The 18,524-nt window shown below is 37.0% G+C and overlaps 1 protein-coding gene across 3 annotated transcripts; it reads left to right on the top strand.

Moving 5' to 3' along the window:
* The first annotated feature begins 289 nt into the window (after positions 1–289).
* On the top strand, positions 290–18,388 carry capn3a (calpain 3a, (p94)). Of its 3 annotated transcripts, none has more exons than XM_066670055.1 (21): positions 290–541; positions 1,297–1,366; positions 2,368–2,486; positions 2,705–2,838; positions 3,185–3,353; positions 3,441–3,524; positions 4,728–4,813; positions 4,932–5,009; positions 6,470–6,630; positions 6,751–6,920; positions 7,111–7,122; positions 7,347–7,555; positions 9,583–9,619; positions 10,229–10,306; positions 10,514–10,571; positions 10,642–10,706; positions 12,220–12,288; positions 12,365–12,443; positions 12,889–13,005; positions 14,780–14,838; positions 16,402–18,388. In XM_066670055.1, exons 1-21 carry the CDS (start codon positions 290–292, stop codon positions 16,426–16,428), a joined length of 2,133 nt encoding a protein of 710 aa, XP_066526152.1. In that variant the 3' UTR covers positions 16,429–18,388. The 3 variants fall into 3 exon arrangements, with proteins under 3 accessions (XP_066526152.1, XP_066526145.1, XP_066526137.1); XM_066670048.1 differs by having other exon boundaries at positions 4,719–4,813; XM_066670040.1 differs by having other exon boundaries at positions 4,719–4,813; positions 10,229–10,333.
* The last annotated feature ends 136 nt before the right edge of the window (positions 18,389–18,524 follow it).

The following is an 18,524-nucleotide window of genomic DNA, read 5'->3' as shown; positions in this document are numbered from 1 at the left end:
GCCAAAGAAGAGACTGTAGCTATGTGTGTATGTTTGTGTGTTTGCGCATGTGTGCGCGCATGGTAAAATGCGCATAGTCACACATGTTGCATGAATGTCTTTTTCCCCACAACCCTGGCATCCACTCTATGCCCAGGTGTAGGCTGCGTCACTTAGTGGGACAGCCAATCAGAGGTCAGCCGTTTGGATTTATGCCAGGGTTATTAGGCTTCTAAGTCTTAAGTGGTGGTGGCAAAAGCCAGTTTTTTTCAACAACAACAAAACGATCCCACTGTTCCGTTGAGCCGAGATGCCCTACACACCGTCTGGCTTTTTCTGTGACCGGCTGATCCGGGAGAGGGAGAGGAGGGATGGAGAGGGGTCTGTGAACAAGCCTCTCCGATTCAGTGGCCAGGACTTTAGTGTCCTGAAACAGGAGTACATCCAGAAAAAGAGCCTGTTTGAGGATGAAACCTTTCCAGCCACCGTGGAGTCCCTTGGCTACAAGGAGCTGGGCCACAAGTCCAACAAAGTCAAGAACATTGTCTGGAAAAGACCCAAGGTAGGCAGGATGTAGGGGACAGCACTGGGAGAAGAAACAAAGAGCAAAGTTGGATGTTAAAAAACAAGAAAGGGAATTCCACATAAATTGGAGATTTAAAAATAAGGGAAAATTGTATTAGCTGAAGATTAAAAACAGAAGGGAGCACTCAGTGTTTCTTGAGAATAAGATAAAAATGCTTGAGAAAATTATGATCAGACTGTAACTTTTTACACTAGTTCATCCACCTGATTGAGTAGCAGTGAGTTGAAGGGCAAAATATTTTAGGAGGTATGTAGAAACTGGAAATATAAATTATAAAAACATGTAATATGCTAAATGTTTCTGTGAATATATTTCATAATTCAGAACATTTATATATGACTTTTAAAAAATATTAGAAAATCAAACCTTTAATTAGATATGCTTTATTTTCTCTTTTTATAGAGCTGTACATTTCTTTCCTGTAATGCCCCACAATGTTCTATATGTTACACCATGTTACAAGTTAATAAGGCTACACATCCTTACAAGCAATTTGTATTGGCATTCAAAATTGACATGGTGCATTGAAAGTTTCTGAATAAGATTAATAGGGATAGAGAAGTAAGAAGGAAGGTATTATCACCATAATACCAGCTACAAAGTAGGCATCCTATAGATTTTATGTCCTCATGCTATCTTTTTCATACATAGAAAACCAGCTGGTGGATTTATGTGATATGTTCTACATTAGATATCAGTGCTGATCACATTCATATGTCTGTGTGTTGCAGGATATTTGTGATAATCCCCAGTTCATTGTTGGAGGAGCCAGCAGAACAGACATCTGCCAGGGAGACCTAGGTAAGACAGTGGAATTAGAAAGTTGTCTATAGTACTCTTGGTGATGGGCTAGGGGACTAATACCCTGTCCGGGCCCTGGTACAAATTTATGGCCATTTTTTAAAGGTCCACAGCCCTGTAGGGGCCCCTCTATATTGTGACTACTCTAGTGGAAGGGAATCCAACTGGCAGCACTTCCTATTGTTGTGTTTTCTCCACTGGCAATAAAAAGAGACCAAGGACACAAAGGTAGCTTGTACATTGGGCAGCGCTGATAAAACCCTGGCACGTTCCCTTGGACAATCCAAAAGTGCTGAGCTCAGCACTGTGGGCCCCTGATTTTGGTTCAAATATTGTGTCAAAAGCAAGCAAATATTTACAGTTTAAATTAGATTTGTGGGTTGTTTATGTGGAGCATTTACTTTGTGTTATAATATAACCTTACTTTTTTTTTAAGAAGCATTCAAAAATATTTAGAGGGAACATTGTAGAAAATCCATTCAAGACATAGTTATAGGTGATATGGTGGGAGGTTTACCATGGTTACATACATGAACTACATCTATGTGTAACTCAAATTTCATAATGTATGTCAGTATAAAATTTTAAAATCCCAATCAGAAATTTCTGCAGACCAGTATTTAGTTCTGAACTGAGATATTGTCCCACCAAAGTATACATTAAATGGGTGATCCCACCATTGGGTGATTCTGTTTCCATCAAGACAAAACAATATATTATATTTTTGTTACAGTATAAGTAGCAATAAATGATTTTCATTAGTTATATTTTAATAATTACATGTTTGAAAAGCAAAGTTCATCTTTTTGTTTGCATAGAAATATTGAATTATTTATTAAATGCCAAAAAGATTACTATTTAATAATTATAGTTTGGGTATAGGTCAATTTAATATGCTTTCCAGAGCTAATGTGACGGATATATTATGTGTCTAGATTTTTAAAGCTTGCTGAACAGCCTTGATATAATAACACACAATAGCTGTATTCTGTGCTCTTTAGGAGATTGCTGGCTGCTAGCAGCTATCGCCTGTCTGACTCTGAACGAGAAGCTCCTGTATCGTGTTGTTCCACAGGATCAGAGCTTTTCTGACAATTATGCTGGAGTCTTCCACTTCCAGGTTGGTGACAGGAGAGAGCAAAATAAAACAAAAATGCTCTTACATAAATATATATAAAATTATTTTATTCCTCACCATTTTAGAGCAGTTCTGTTGGTCTCTGTTGTGAAACATTCATACAGTATAAAGAGCAGCAGATATGTTCAAACATTTTCTGTAAACATCCAATAAATGCTTATAAGGCAGGATTATAAAAATCACCTTTTATGTTTGTTCAGTTCTGGCGTTATGGAGACTGGGTGGATGTTGTCATTGATGATCGGATTCCTACCTTCAACAACCAGCTGGTGTTCACCAAGTCTGCTGAGAGGAATGAATTTTGGAGTGCTCTCCTGGAGAAGGCCTATGCCAAGTAAGATTCCTTTTCGGCTTTAGTATCTTGTTGTTCGCCTTTACTCAGTTTAAATAATAGTATATTAATCTGAAATATCTAGAATGTATGGCCTAACGTTTTATGGTTTCTGCTGATATTAAAGGAAGTAGAAGAAATTGAAAAGAACTGTATTCTGGGCTGCATACAAAGCCTCTAAAGGTTAACAAAACATCATCAGTGCCAAAATTGGTGCACCTGCAACAGTATTTCTACAAACCTTTACACATCATATGTCTTTAATGTATCATTTATCATGGCAGAGTGTGATTTGTTCTCAAATCTTGTTAACCCAATATGATCTCTTACTGTTTGCTGTTCCACTCAGGCTTCATGGTTCCTATGAGGCTCTGAAAGGTGGAAACACTACTGAGGCCATGGAAGACTTCACTGGAGGAGTGACAGAGTTCTATGAGATGAAAGAAGCACCCAAGGAACTTTACAAGATCATGAAGAAGGCCTTGGAGAGAGGCTCCCTTATGGGCTGTTCAATTGATGTAAATTACATAGAATATATCATGTTTTTATGCCTCTGTAAAAATCTACAGACACAGAGCTAAACAGTTTTTTTTTTTTTCTCACAGTCTTTGGTTCCGGCCCGCTTTGAGACTCGCACTGCCACTGGCCTGGTGAAGGGTCATGCCTACTCTGTGACTGCTGTGGAGGAGGTAAGTACAGTGTATAAATTAGCATTTTTTTCCATGGTTACTGATGCTTTTCTGTGCTTGTATATGTCAATTTATGAATTTTGAATATTACTTTAGTCAGTACTGTAGAGGTTTTTCTACTTCTTTATAATAATAATAGTAATAATAATAACAACAATATTTTAAAACACTATTTCCAAGATATTTTTTTACAAATGTATTAAAAACAAAAATCTGTGATTTGTTCATTTTCTTTAACTTTTAATTGACAAAGGTTCATCATGCCAACATGATTGTATTTCATACATTTTTTAAAAATTCAGACTGTGATGCCTGCATTACATGCAAAAAGATGGGACTTTGCCTTACTTTTTGCCAAACTTTGGAAGACAAACAATTTAAAAGAAACATTTTCAGTTGACCATCTACTGTATTTCACTGTCTACAGTACATAGTATTGTGAAAAGATTCAGAAAATTCAGATAAATTTCAGCTGATTTAAGATAAGTTCAGAACTCGTGCTACTCTGGTAAATATGGTTACATCTGCTCGGGAATGCTTTTGTTGTTGTCACTTCACACAGCCTGCAGCTGAATCTAGAAATGCAACCTGAGACTCGGTTATGCAAGAGAAAGCCAATTCTAAATCAACTCTATGCAGAAGTTCTACTGAGCTCTCTAGGCATGGGATAATCTTAGATGGTCCAACGACAGTGGAAACATGCTGTGGACAGATGGGTCCATGTTTCAGCTTGTTTTTGGGGAAATGGGCGATGAGTGCCAAAAAGAAAATTGCAAATGCCAATATCTGTCATGGTATGGGGTTGAATCAGTGCCCACAACACAAGGGAATTGCATATGTGTGAAGATACCACTGATATGGACATATTTTTGGAATTTAGAGGGATATATGCTATGCCCAAGCCACTTCTTTTCCAGGGAAGTCTATAGTTATTTACAGTGGCACAGCACCAAATTTTGGGTTTGTCCAGGGCCCCGCCCATCCTGGTTGTATGAACAGACTCCTCATTGATTCTGGTTTTTAATCACATTTTACACAATATGCCAACTTTCTGGAAACAAGGTTTGGAGAGTCATTTCATAGATCAATTCTAATGCAAATAGAGGAGTAGTATTTAATTAATTTGTAAACCAAGAAGATTCATGATTATAATAATATGTGTGGATTATAATGATTCCTTTATGTGGGTTGCAGTGTAAACAGAATTCGCAAAAGGAAGGTAAAGTGCGCTTGGTGCGTCTCCGTAATCCTTGGGGCCAAGTGGAGTGGAATGGACCATGGAGTGATAAGTATGTATTGTTAAAGACTAAATTAAATATGTTCATGTGTTCTGAATGGAGTAAGTCTCTTTAGTGTACTCCCACTAAACACTGGGTGTGTGTTCAAAATATTTCTGTATGGTTGCAGTTCAAAGGAGTGGGCTACCATCTCTAAGGCAGAGAAAGACAAGCTGCAGCATCAGAATGCAGAGGATGGAGAGTTCTGGTGAGTACATTTATATAGGATCGTGATGTCAATTGAAAAAGCAGTACTACAGGGAACACATTTTAAGAATCATACTTTGAGAATCAGCAGAAAAATACTAGCTTTAGGCCAGATATAAAGTCTTTGACTAATACTTCTTAAAGATGACATGGTGATAGATCAAAAAGTTTAGGCAATGCTAGCAAAAAAAAGACTACTGTACTGTGTTATAACAGTATAACTGTTATTTCAGCATCATAATCGGTAGATAGTGTTGTAGGTCTCAAGCCCATAAATTAAGGGTCTGAATTTTGTTTGGGAATAAGACCAGCTGAGTGCAGAACCTCTGTACAAAAAAAACATATTGGTAGGTGGATTGGTGACTCAAAGGAGTTCATAGTGTGTGTGTGTGTGTGTCACCCTGTGAAGGGCTAGTGCCCCCTCCAGGGTGTATTCTGCCTTGCGCCCAGTGATTCCGGGTAGGCTCTGGACCCACCGCGATCCTGAACTGGATAAGCAGTTTCAGACAATGAATGAATGAATGAATAAATAATGATAACTTTAAAACATTTTAAATTTATTAAAAATTGGTTAACCAGGGTAAAAAGTTTTCTAATTCATTATCTAATCAATGAATGTGTTATTTCAAATAGTTTACCTTAAATTGTTCACCTGCTTGCCGAGTCATATTTTTTATACTACAGTGTCCACAAAATCTGGAATTTAACCCTTTGTTATTGTTTATTATTGGATGTTCATGCAGAACTTTAAAATAAGGACATTCAGCTCAGTATCAATTTTGCCATATTTCAACAACAGAAACAAAAAAAGGAGGAGTAGAGGTAGCTGCAGCTATTTAGTGAGCTAAAAGTGGCCTTAAGGAAGTAAAAATAAATGTTATACACTTGTTTGTTCCATATATTCTGTATGTGATTTAAAGTATTTTTTTTCTAAATATATTATAAATTCAAATGTCTAATGAGCTGAAAATATATATTAAATATTTAGAAATATTCACTATCTACTATTTATTTTTATGTTCTGAAAAAGTGTTAAACCTCTCTTGGCCATGACTGATATAACTTGGTTTCATTCTTTACTCAGCCTCAGTGTGTCCCACTTTACTCAGCACTCGATTTGTCCCAGTGTTGGTGCTGACTCTGCTCCAGTGGTCTTGACTACAACACTATCAGCAGATATGAACATAACATTTTGCAGATATAGAATTCTCCCCACATTTCCTACATTAGAGCATCCCTAATTTACTTGATTCCAATATTTACATATTTTCTACAATGTCACAATTTAGCTTATAATGCCTCTTTATTAAGAAATAAGGACACATTTTGTCATTGATATGAAAGACTTAATAGTGCCTTTTACATAGCTTATTGTTAAATATGAGTGTGTGTTTGTGAGAGAGTGAGAGATTCAATGCAGTGCTGTCAACTCACTGTTAATCTTTAAGTCATGTTGTTTAGGATGTCCTTTGAGGACTTCAAAAAGAACTACACCAAGCTTGAGATCTGTAACTTGACCCCTGATGCTCTGGATGATGATAAGCTGCACAAGTGGACTGTGTCTGTGAATGAGGGACGCTGGGTGAGGGGCTGTTCTGCTGGGGGCTGCAGGAACTATCCAGGTAGGCAGGTCATGTCATGTTGTCCTTGCTTATTTGTGTTGAATTGTCTCTTACTTTTACAGTTGTAACAGTAATTACAATAATTCTAACAACTTGTCTTATGTGACATCTGTGCTCTAGACACCTTCTGGACAAACCCACAGTATCGCCTGCGTCTCTTGGAGGAGGACGATGACCCAGAGGACAATGAAGTGGCCTGCACATTTGTGGTGGCTCTCATGCAAAAAAACAGAAGGAAAGAACGCAAGCTGGGAGCCAATCTCTTCACTATTGGATTTTCCATCTATGAGGTACTTTTGATCTTGGTGCATTCTATTTATACAATGTCTATATCACAGTCCTTTTTATGATAATACTAATACATTCAAGACTATAACATTTATTAGCATTGGATTGTGATTACTAGAAGTATAGAAAATGTCAGCAAACTGAAATATGTCAAATGTAAGAAATACTTTTTTTTTTTCTATTAATCCGTAGGTTCCAAAGGAGGTATGGAAATGTCATGGAGATAAGTGATCTCTCTCCAATAGAGGATGAGTAGTGTGCCTTGTACATCTGTGTTATTGTTAATGCCTATACCTTCCCCTAAAGGTTTTCCTGGATCATCTTTACTTGCTCTTTTTTTTCTTACTGTAGCTGTCATATATCAGTCATATCACAATAGCAACAGACTCCATTACTGGTTCTTGTACCATCTTGTGTGTTCCCATCAGATGCATGGTAACAAGCAACACATGCAGAAGGATTTCTTCCTGCTGAATTCCTCCAAGGCCCGGAGCAGGGCCTACATTAACCTGAGGGAGGTGACCCAGCGTTTCCGTCTGAGCCCCGGGGAGTACGTCATTGTCCCCTCCACGTATGAGCCCCACCAGGAAGGAGAGTTCATCCTTCGCGTCTTCTCCGAAAAGAGGAACACTTCCGAGTGAGTGGGAGGAAAATGGCTTTGTGGGGAGCTTGGGGTCATGGAAAAGTGATTTTAGTTGTAGTCACTAGTAAAATCTGCAGAATCTTAAAGGGAAACTCCAGTGTTCTTATAGTCCATTTGTTTGGTTTGTAAATATCATCGCCATTTTTGACATAATTTGGAAATATCAGCTGCTAAATACTGTGTGTCTAAATTTTATGAAAAATGGACCAATAGAAAGGTCCTAAATTTACTTTTTTAATTTAAAAAATTAGGAGCATTTTTTTCTTCTTCTTGTGAACAGTTATTTATTTGGAAATTAGGTTTTGTTCCAACAGTGGTGATATGGGGTTTCTGTACAAGGAACCATGTAAAAAATATATTGTTTGAGGTATATTTCCATATGGGAGTTTTATTTAATAATGCTTAAGTATTCCTTAAGTTTGACACTATAAATAAATACCTGCTTAATAGTTTTATATTCTGATTAATGAAGCCATTCATAAATTACTAGCAACAAATTTGAATGATAATTTTTTGATACATCTTGAAATACTTAAACATATGTAACTTTATGAATGGTGTCATGAAACGGTTATGTCTTGTTTCTGATATTGTTTATCCCTAAAATGTGGCATAATAACAGCAGTAAGTTTTTAATTCAGTTTCATGTAAAGGGGTGGGTGTTTGGATCTGTGGAACGGCTGGGAAGGGGGGCTGGGGACAAACCCATGAAGGACAAACAATTTTAATGGCAATTTGATTTGTAGAGCTGGACGAAATCGACCCCAGTTCGAAGCTGTAATGGAATCTTTTTTAGGACAAGCAACAGCACTTTTTGGGACACTCCGGTAAACACATTTTCCCCCCGTTCTAAATGCCTCTGTGATGCACCATTAAACATCAGCTCCCTGAAGTTCGAGTGGAGCTGAACGCCAATGATGCTGGACCCTGAGGACAGAGACGCGACCATGATCCCTCACCGCAATGAGGATGGGGTCATACTACAGCTGAGCAGAATTAGTTCCTGCTAATCAGTTCTTAAAGATTCAAGCTGAATAGATTGTTAGCAAGGCAAATCTAACTGGCATAAAAGGAGATTTGCCAAGACTATTGTAATGAATACTGATCACCAATATTTAATAAATTAATGTATTTATTTATTTATTTATTTAGAAACATTTACAAAATTTAGACTTTATTATTAACATAGCACTGACATATCAATCCCTGCATTTTATTATCATTATTTGGCTTAGTATATGAAGGGATTTTTCACTTTGTTCACAAACACACACACACTTATATATGTGTGTGTATATATGTATGTATATATATATATATATATATATATATATATATATATATATATATATATATATATACACACACATCATTTAAACACAGCAGCTGTCTTTCAGATTGTGTGGAAATTTCATGATGCATTGACCAATAGACGTGCTCCAAAATTACTTAGAATAAAATCTTTTTCCTTTGACTTGTGAAAAAAGTTTTTTTTTCCTTCTCCTGTAAAGTTACTATTGTGGGAGCTACTACATGTTTTTAATCAGACAGTGGCAAGATGTGTAAAGAAATTGACTGGAAGTACAGCGATTGCTGCTACCTGCAAACTTTCTTTTTCTCTTTTCAGGAGATGGAATAAATATTTTAACACTCAGTGGCATTACTAGGTAATTTCAAAACTTTTTTTCTGGTCCATTCCTCATGAAACCTTCACATTTTACATAAGGCTCCTGCAGTTTTTGAACGGACACAGTTACAATTTATAATTACTCCACTTCAGTACTGTCAGGGATTTTCAGGCTCAACAGATAGAATTCACATTATAACTGTTATTGAAGTGTGGCTGAACTCTTTGGTTACCAGGAGATCAGGTAAGGTGGCCTGGCTTTGAATGATGACAAGAATACAAACAAATATTAAGCAGTATTTTAGTGAACATGAGTAGATATGTCCATCAGGTCCAACTGTATTGACATGTTTATTTGTTTATTAGTGACCAGTGTTTGTCAATTTCTACTCAGGGAGATAGAGAACAGGATCGAGGCAGACCATCCAGTGGTGAGTACTGCAACTGAAAATTTTCTTAAATTAAACACAGACAGGCAAAAAAATTATATTTCTATGCAATAAACAAGAACACTCTAAAAATGTTCCCTTCTGGAATGCACCGAATGTTTGAAAGATTTGTATTTCTATCTCCTACGTTTTGTATTGTTTCTAATATTCAATCACTGATGGAAATAAATCCTGTATCTCTGTAACTTTACAGAAGTAACAAAAGTACTTTTATATTTTTACACTTTTTAAGTGAGCTTTTGTTCATTACACATACAATTTGGAAATGTTCTAAAAAGCAAACCAATTAATAACAGGTTTTTTTCTATAATTGATGTGTCCATATGAAAGCGTGTTACACAAACATTTAACAGAGAGAAGGACCCTGGAACCACAAAAAGAACAAATCATGCAATCAAAACTATTTTTATTGTTGTATATAAAACTATTGCTTTTACTAATAAACCTTAAAAAAACATTTTCAAGGATGCATGTATTCCACTCTAAAGATGCACATAAATCATGAGGAGCAACAAAAACACTCCTGTCCACATTGATTGATTTTTTTAATTTATTTTTTTTTTGTTTGCTTAACCTCAAATGCAAAATCAGCCGGCTCCAGCCTCAGCGGGGGAGGAGAGTGAGGAGGACCAGCAGTTCCGCACCATTTTTCAGCAGATAGCTGGGGACGTGAGTACTGGGGGGACAGTGAGTATGGTGCTGGGTGAGAGCTAAGTCATTAACAAAAATCACCAGATTTGAGTCCTTAGAGCTTGTTTTGGTAAATTAAGTTTTTCTGTATTTAACAGTAGAACACTTAATAAGCACCATTCACTTTACAAAATGTACTGAAAACATAGCGCTAATAAGTGTCCTGTCCTCCTTCTGGGCCTGTAGGAAATGGAGATCTCTGCCAGTGAGCTGCGGAATGTCCTGAACAGGGTGGTGTCTGAGCGTGAGTATATTTCTCAAATTACTAAGTGAGAGGTTTTGTGGAGCACTGAACAATACTGTGTTGTTTACAGACAGAGAGATGAACACTGAGGGATTCAGTTTGGAGAGTTGTCGCAGTATGATCGCCCTCATGGATGTATCCTTTTAAAGAACATTTTCTATGTTACATAAAACCATTATCTTCAAAATTGACTTAACTTTGAATGCAATTTAATGAAAACAAAATGTTCCATCCAATTTTGGGCCATTTCAGTTAATGCATTCATTATTACATTTTGACACAATGTAAAGGGCATGAGATTATGTAACAAAATGGTAAATGGAAAAAAACAGAGAGAAACAAGGTTTTGTTTGGACAACCACAAAAGGCAGGGTGTAATCGCTATTGCTAATCCTTGGTCACAGTTATGTTCCTGAAGCACATATAAACTTTTTCAGAAATACCCACTCTACCATACACATTACATTTGACTTTTCTGCATGAGCTTCTACTTGTCTGTGAAGGCTTTACACTAGATGTTGGAACATTTCTTTAACATTAGTGAAGTCAGGTGTTGTTGGTGGAATTTTAGTTCTGGATCACACGCACCACTCTATCCCAGGGGTTTTCAAAGTTGTTGGACATGTGCCTCCCTCAGTGTGTCTACTTTAAACTGCACCCTCCATCCCCCACCCCCAGCACCCCACCTTGGCTTGTGACATTTTCACACTTTGGTGTGTGTTAGATTACAGCCTGTACCCCTGTACAGTGACCTTGACAAAATGTTCATTTGAGTAATGTGGTAGGCTTTTGAAACTGTGAACAGGATAACAGCATGCACATTTATATATGTGGGAGGGTTCAGTAAGTGGGTTATATGTCAGTCATTTTCATCCAAAGCCAATCAGATACTACATTTTCATTGTCACTCACCATCTATTAAGACAATCGACAACAGGACTTGTTTACCAGTTTCCACTGCAGCCACTCTGCTTAACAGTTCTTCCAAATTAATTTACAATTTGTAAAGACTGTCAGGACAGGGACAGGAACACCACAGTATTATATTTATCTGTTCAATGTTTTAAATTTATAATCTCATGAAAATCCATGCTCAAACCCATTCCAAAGTTAATGAATAACGCACCACCACTCCAGAGAATGCAATTTCACTGCTTCATTGTTCAATAGTTTGGGAATGTATATCTCCCTAGTCAGTGCTTGTCATGGTGAAATTATGTCTTTCAGTTTATTCTTGTCTATGGAGATTATACAGATTTTGTATGCTCCATGACTTAATATTGTGCGATGCCTAGCCAGTTATTGTTAGGGTAGTATATAATTCTCTGCACAGCAGTGACCCCACAATGGTGTTATATAAATATGTTGTGTTGGTATAATTGTATCTGGTGAAGCAGTGTTTTATGTGTCTTTAAAAACCTTAGGGTGTGTCATTGTGAGGTTGAATATAGTTCACTACCAAGAAATATCCAGATAGAAGTGTCCCTGTGGTCAGACAAAGAGTGCTGATGAGAGCAACACAAAAACACAGGTTTCTATTAAAAAAAAGAATCAGTGTATTAACCCTCGCCTACTTTAAAAGTTTGAAATTACAACAGCAATGATATGTATTTTCACATGTATTTCCACCTTGATCATGTTTGTGTAGATGGATGGAACTGGAAGACTTAATCTGCAAGAGTTTAGACACTTGTGGAATAAGATCAAACAGTGGCAGGTTTGAGTCTACTAATTTTACCCTCTTTTATACATAGTCACGCATGCACCTATTTACAGATTAGTTTTCTTTGCAGGGAATTTTTAAGCACTATGATGCTGAGCAGACTGGTTGCATCAGCAGCTATGAAATGAGAAATGCTGTCAATGATGCAGGTAAGAGTTATTCAGAACTACATTTCATTTAAGGGCACTCTAATCTCAGTTTTGGTGAACCAATGCTTAGCACAGTGCAAATTTAGACTGCAAATAATTCCCAAAAATAAAGCTCATGGCCCATGTTTTAGGGAAGAAGGCCTGAATTCTGATACTGACAGAATTCCAGTTAGTGTGGCTGTTAGTGTCATGTACACAGCATATTGTTGTTTGGTTACTTCTGATTGGGCAAGTTCAAGATTTCTACATCTATTACATTAAATCTTCCACTTTAAAACATATTAAGATAACATTGTTGCTAGTGTTGGCTTTATTTAGATGTAATCTTTGTGACTCAGTCAGGAACTGTACATTCATTTTGAAATGGTTTTGAAATGTGGTGTGAACATGAATTCACTCTAATGGACCTGTCATTGTGCAGTCACGTGTGTTGTGTGCCGTTCAGGGTTCCGTCTCAACAACCAGCTGTACGACATCATCACCATGCGCTATGCCAATGAGAATATGAACATTGACTTTGACAGCTTCATCAGCTGCCTTGTGCGATTGGAAGGAATGTTCAGTAAGTGGTTTTGCCAACTCAGATTTACCTGTTTGTCACAATTAAAGTTTTTTTTTCAGATCCCAACACCTATAGTGAAAAGTAAAGTATGTACAGGTGCTGGTATCTCAGAAAATTAGAATATTACTTAAGACCAATACAAAAAAAAAGGATTTTTAGAAATGCTGGCCAACTGAAAAGTATGAACATGAATGAATGAACATGTTATGCGAGCCCAGGTTGCTGATAGTGGCCTTCAGCTCTTCTGCATTGTTGGGTCTGGCGTATTGCATCTTCCTCTTCACAATAACCCATAGATTTTCTGTGGGGTTAAGGTGAGGTGAGTTTGCTGGCCAATTAAGAACAGGGATACCATGGTCCTTAAACCAGGTACTGGTAGCTTTGGCACTGTGTGCAGGTGCCAAATCCTGTTGGAAAATGATATCTGCATCTCCATAAAGTTGGTCAGCAGCAGGAAGCATGGAGTGCTCTGAAACTTCCTGGTAGACGGCTGTATTGACCTTGGACCTCAGAAAACACAGTGGACCAACACCAGCAGATGACATGGCACCCCAAACCATCACTGACTGTGGAAACTTTACACTGGAAGTGCACAATTTACTGTCATCAGAGAACAAAACTTTGGACCCCTCAGCAGCAGTCCAGTCCTTAGCCCAAGATGCGTCTGACGCTGTCTCTTGTTCAAGAGTGGCTCGACACAAAGAATGCGACAGCTGAAACCCATGTCTTGCATATGTCTGTGCGTGGTTGTTCTTGAAGCACTGACTCCAGCTGCAGTCCAGTCTTTTGAGAATCTCCCCCATATTGTTGAATGGGTTTTGTTTCACAATCCTCTCGAGGGTGCGGTTATTACTATTGTTTGTACATGTTTTCTACCACATATTTTCCTTCCCTTCGCCTCTCTAATGTGCTTGGACACAGACATCTCTGACAGCCAGCCTCTTTAGCAATTACTTTTTTGTGTCTTGCCGTGCTTTTGTAAGCTGTCAATGGTTGTCTTTTGGACAACTGTCATGTCAGCAGTCTTCGCCGTGATTATGTGGTCTACAGAACAAGACTGAGAGACCATTTAAAGGTTTTAAGTTAATTTGCTGATTAGAGTGTGGCACCAGGTGTCTTCAATATTGAACCTTTTCACAATATTCTAATTTTCTGAGATACTGAATTTGGGGTTTTCATTAGTTGTCAGATATGATCATCAAATTAAATGAAAAACACTTGAAATATATCAATCTGTGTGTAATGAATGAGTATAATAAACAAGTTTCACTTTTCAAAAGGAATTACTGAAATAAAGCAACTTTCTCATGATATTCTAATTTTATGACCAGCACCTGTATATCATATTTATCTTTAGAAATAAATAAGCTTTAAAACATGCCATTTTAAACATTTCAGCACTTCCTGTGAGAGAATCATGCTTAAACATACTCTTTCACTGCCCCTCAGGAAGAGACACAGAGCTCTCAACAAAGTGAGCTCACAAAATGTGAGGCTATGCTATTTCAGGTTAAACTGTTGGAACACCAGATCAGATAAATAATTTTTATCTCTCCTCAAATCTACCCATAGCTAATAACTTGTGATGACTGGTGTCATCTGTACTCAATAAATGCTAATAAAAAGAAATTAATCCATTTAAAAATATTTTGGCAAAGAAATATTTTAGCACACTGAATTTTTTAATGTATTTGAGTTTATAAAATTTCCCACATATTTAGAGTGGGTAAATCACAAACACATACTGTCTGAAGCTAAACTTGTTTCTTTGCAGGAGCATTCCAGGCCTTTGATCAGGATGGAGATGGCACTATCAGGCTCTCTGTACTGGAGGTAAGGAATTGCACAGTTATTTAATGTGGAGGTCATTCAATAAATCCTATTTTCCAGACAAGTTGGGACATGTTCTAAAATCCAATTTAAAAAAATCTGTTTTCTTATTTCTCTTCAAGCTTTATTTAATTGACACAAGTAAATTGTTTCTACTGAACTACTTTTGTATTTTGTGAATATAAAAATTCTTACACTGAACAATCACTTGATTAAGAACTCCTTCCTTGTATCTACACTCATTGTATACAGAGAAACCGTGTGTAACTGTAGTCCATCTGTTTCTCTGTATACTTTCTTATCCCCATTTCACCCTGCTCTTCAATCGTCAGGACAGCCAAAAGACAACCACAGAGCAGGTGTGATTAGTGTGGTGGATCATTCTCAGTGCTGCAGTAATACTGATGTGGTGTGTTGTGCTTCTACATTGATGCACATCTCATAAAATGAGAGATGATGATTTTTGGATCTATCACTGTTAACAGTCTGGAAGGTCATTAGCACAGAAAACATCAAATTAATTATTTAAACAAACAGAAACATATTCTTTAACCACAGCATATGTTTCTTCTGTCTTTTGGACTATCCGAGATGAGTTTGGGCCCAGAAAACTTGTTAGGCTATCTGCAAATAATTGGCATATGGCTTTAGGCTTGATGCAGTGGTGGACTGTTAAGTGACAAAAGTTTTTTGAAGCTTCCAATGTGGTTGTGTTTAATCACTGTAGCTTGACAGTGCCATAAAAGTTCTCAAATTTCATGCTCATTCAACACGGGTGTCCAGCCTTACTCTACATAGACTGGTATATCTACGGATTTCTAGAATGTTTTTACAATATCATGGAAGGTAGATGATAAAAGACCTGAATTCTTTGCAATCTTGCATTAAATATGTAAATGACATGAATTTTCAGTCCCAAATTTACTCAAAATGGTAATTGTTACAAAACTCATTGTTCAGTGAAAATATTATCTTTGTACTTTTGTCAGTTATATAAAGGTTCAAGTGACTTAAGAAGTCACAGATTACTGCTCTAATTGCATTTTATTTAATGTCCCCACATTTCTGGAAATGGGCTTTGTAAAACACTTTTGGTATTTAATTTACACACTTAACCATTTAAATTAATTACATAATTTTACATTACTCACTGAATAATTAATCTTAAGAGTGGACATATTCATTGTTTCCACAAGTATACACCTTTCACTGGGGTCTTAATGAAACATCTGTGACATGCTTGGTCACATTCCAAAAGGATCAAACAAAAAAATTTTGAGCTGCTTCTTATATAGAGTGAAGTTGATTATTTCCAATCACAGCGTTGGAAATTATAAAATACACTCTACATTAGAAGCAGCTCAAAAAATGTCAGGGAATTATATTGCTCATTCTGATTTAAAGAAACAGGCCCTGAAACTGGACAGTGCTGTTTTGATGGGGGATATTTCTGCTAAGTTGTTTGATTCTTGAGGAATTTGACCAAAGCATGTCACAGATGTATGTGGCTGAGCTGTTGGCTGATATGCTATATATAAACAATATATTATTATTACTTTCTTCCAGTGGCTCCAGCTGACCATGTATGCCTAGACCAACTCAAGATCTAGGTGAGAGCCTAAGGAGCAGGACCAGAACCACCAGCTTTTACCTCAACACTCAGTGTGCCAGACCACCGCCACTTCTCCCTCCATACCTCATCCACCTTAACACCATCCTTCAGTCTCCACAAAAAGGCATCCGCCATAAACTCCAACATCCCTTCTTCAGTTTTGAAGAGACTGATGTTATGGCATCTGCAAGCGGTGATAGGCCTAACTTCTTATCTCTTCAGAACAGGTTGAACAGAAGGCGAAAAAGTTTTTAGACCGGGTTCAAGGTTTTTCAGTACTACTGTCTCCTCAATGTTCCAAAACTGCTTTTTCTCCTTTTAATCAGTGGCACCAAGCAATTCCTTTAAAACACATACTCTTTTCCTGTATTTCCATGCTCAAGGTCTCAGGTCACCTCTTGGTATTCTTCATTCTTTCTTTTTCCTCTTTAGGTCTATGTTCTCTTTTTTTTTCTCAGGCAAAAAACACACAGTAAACCTCTTTTTTCTGTCACCATACAGTACCTCACAGATTTCTCATTATACACCTCCTGTTTGTTTTTCATCTTTTCTTTGCTCTCTTGCCTAGAAGCTTCATGACCCTACTTGCTATTGATACTACCCTTTGCAAAAATTATGAAATCACCAATATTTCAAGGATGTTCACCTAGGCTTTTAACAAATGAACATATCTCAGAATTCAGAAGTATTGAATTACCTTGTAATTTGCATTTCTAAAACAAATACCTGCTAAAATGCGAACTATTCTACAATTAAGAAGGGCGCACAGACCTCAGTGAGCTGTTGGACTTGGCTGACTAAAAGAAAACACGACCCAACAAGAAAGCTGTCAGTTAAGACAATGTAAAAGATTATAAAACTCCTTCAAGATGAAGTGTGGCAAAAGATGTTGGCTGTCCTGTCAACTGGGTCTAAAATTTGGTGCGTGTATAAACAAACTGGGAAAGATATAAAAGAAAAACATATGGGTAGAGCATGGAAGGTATCAAAGGATCATGCCATGAAAAATTGAAAATACAAATTAAACACGCTAAATGAACAAATGTGTGCAAACAATAGTCAAGTGTTTGTTACAGATCTCATTTTTAAAATGACCAATTGAATTTTTGCCCACTTTTCTCATTCTATCAATAGAAAATGTATGGATTTTGGGATGATACCACGTCTTACCTCAGAGCAAAGTGTGTTAAGTAGTGTGTTAACAATCTTCCTGTTAAGATGGTCTTAACACTAATATGTTTTGGGAAACTTGGCCCAGATCAAAAACTGATGGTATTTTAAAAAACAAACAAACAAACAAACAAAAAAACACTACATCCTTCAAAGCTGACCTGCCAACCACTATTCACTTTGGAACCAGCCTGATATAGAATAGTATATCATGGGCATGGGTTAAGATTATGCCCTGAAAATGCAAGCTAATTAGCTAACTTCATCTGAGCTATGCTTTACTAAGGCAACATGTTCAGCTATTAAAAAGGGTATCATATTTATAACATTTTTGCCACTGTTAAAAAAAAACACACAACACCAAAAAAAAAAAAAAAAGAAGGCTGGGTGAACGTTCCTTAAGTGTGGTGATTCTGTCATTTATTTGCCTGGGGTTATTACCAAATCCATATACTTATGAGAAGCTTATTCAAGAGCTTTCACACATATTTCATATAAGGTGCCCGGTCTCAGGCTACTTTGCTTTTGTCAGTGGAAAATGCATCCTACCTGTTTCTAGAAGCATGTTACAATATTGTTTGTGAGTTGTTTAATGGAAAAAAAAAACAAGTGAGAGGAGAGGAAAGAACCAGCATTAGTTTCCGCAATACAGAAATCACTACTGCCAGAAGGCGGTGTTCAGGGGTTTGTTTCCACTGCATACTGTGGATATGGGTTGAACTTAGGCTTTTTTTGTGGTTTCCCCATTTAAGCTTTGGTCAAATGAGTGTATTGAGTTCTTAATCCTTTTAACCAAATAAATGACTGTGCAGTTCTTGGCTGAAGTGCGCTTCCATGCATGGAATTGTTGAATTTAATAAATTCGCTGAGACATGCCACAATTAAGACCAAACTTCACAGAGTGACA

This window comes from Hoplias malabaricus, chromosome 1 (assembly GCF_029633855.1).
Source record: "Hoplias malabaricus isolate fHopMal1 chromosome 1, fHopMal1.hap1, whole genome shotgun sequence".
Taxonomy (NCBI): Eukaryota; Metazoa; Chordata; class Actinopteri; order Characiformes; family Erythrinidae; genus Hoplias; species Hoplias malabaricus.
Note: the sequence above shows the minus strand (reverse complement) of the source record. Positions and strands in the feature narration are given on the sequence as shown.

Bases quoted from the DNA above. Each gene is read 5' to 3' on its own strand.
- capn3a (XM_066670040.1), top strand. From the start codon at position 290: ATGCCCTACACACCGTCTGGCTTTTTCTGTGACCGGCTGATCCGGGAG. The intron at 542-1,296 runs GTAGGCAGGATG...TGTGTGTTGCAG, and splicing joins TTGTCTGGAAAAGACCCAAG to GATATTTGTGATAATCCCCA. The intron at 12,289-12,364 runs GTTTGAGTCTAC...TTTTCTTTGCAG, and splicing joins ATAAGATCAAACAGTGGCAG to GGAATTTTTAAGCACTATGA.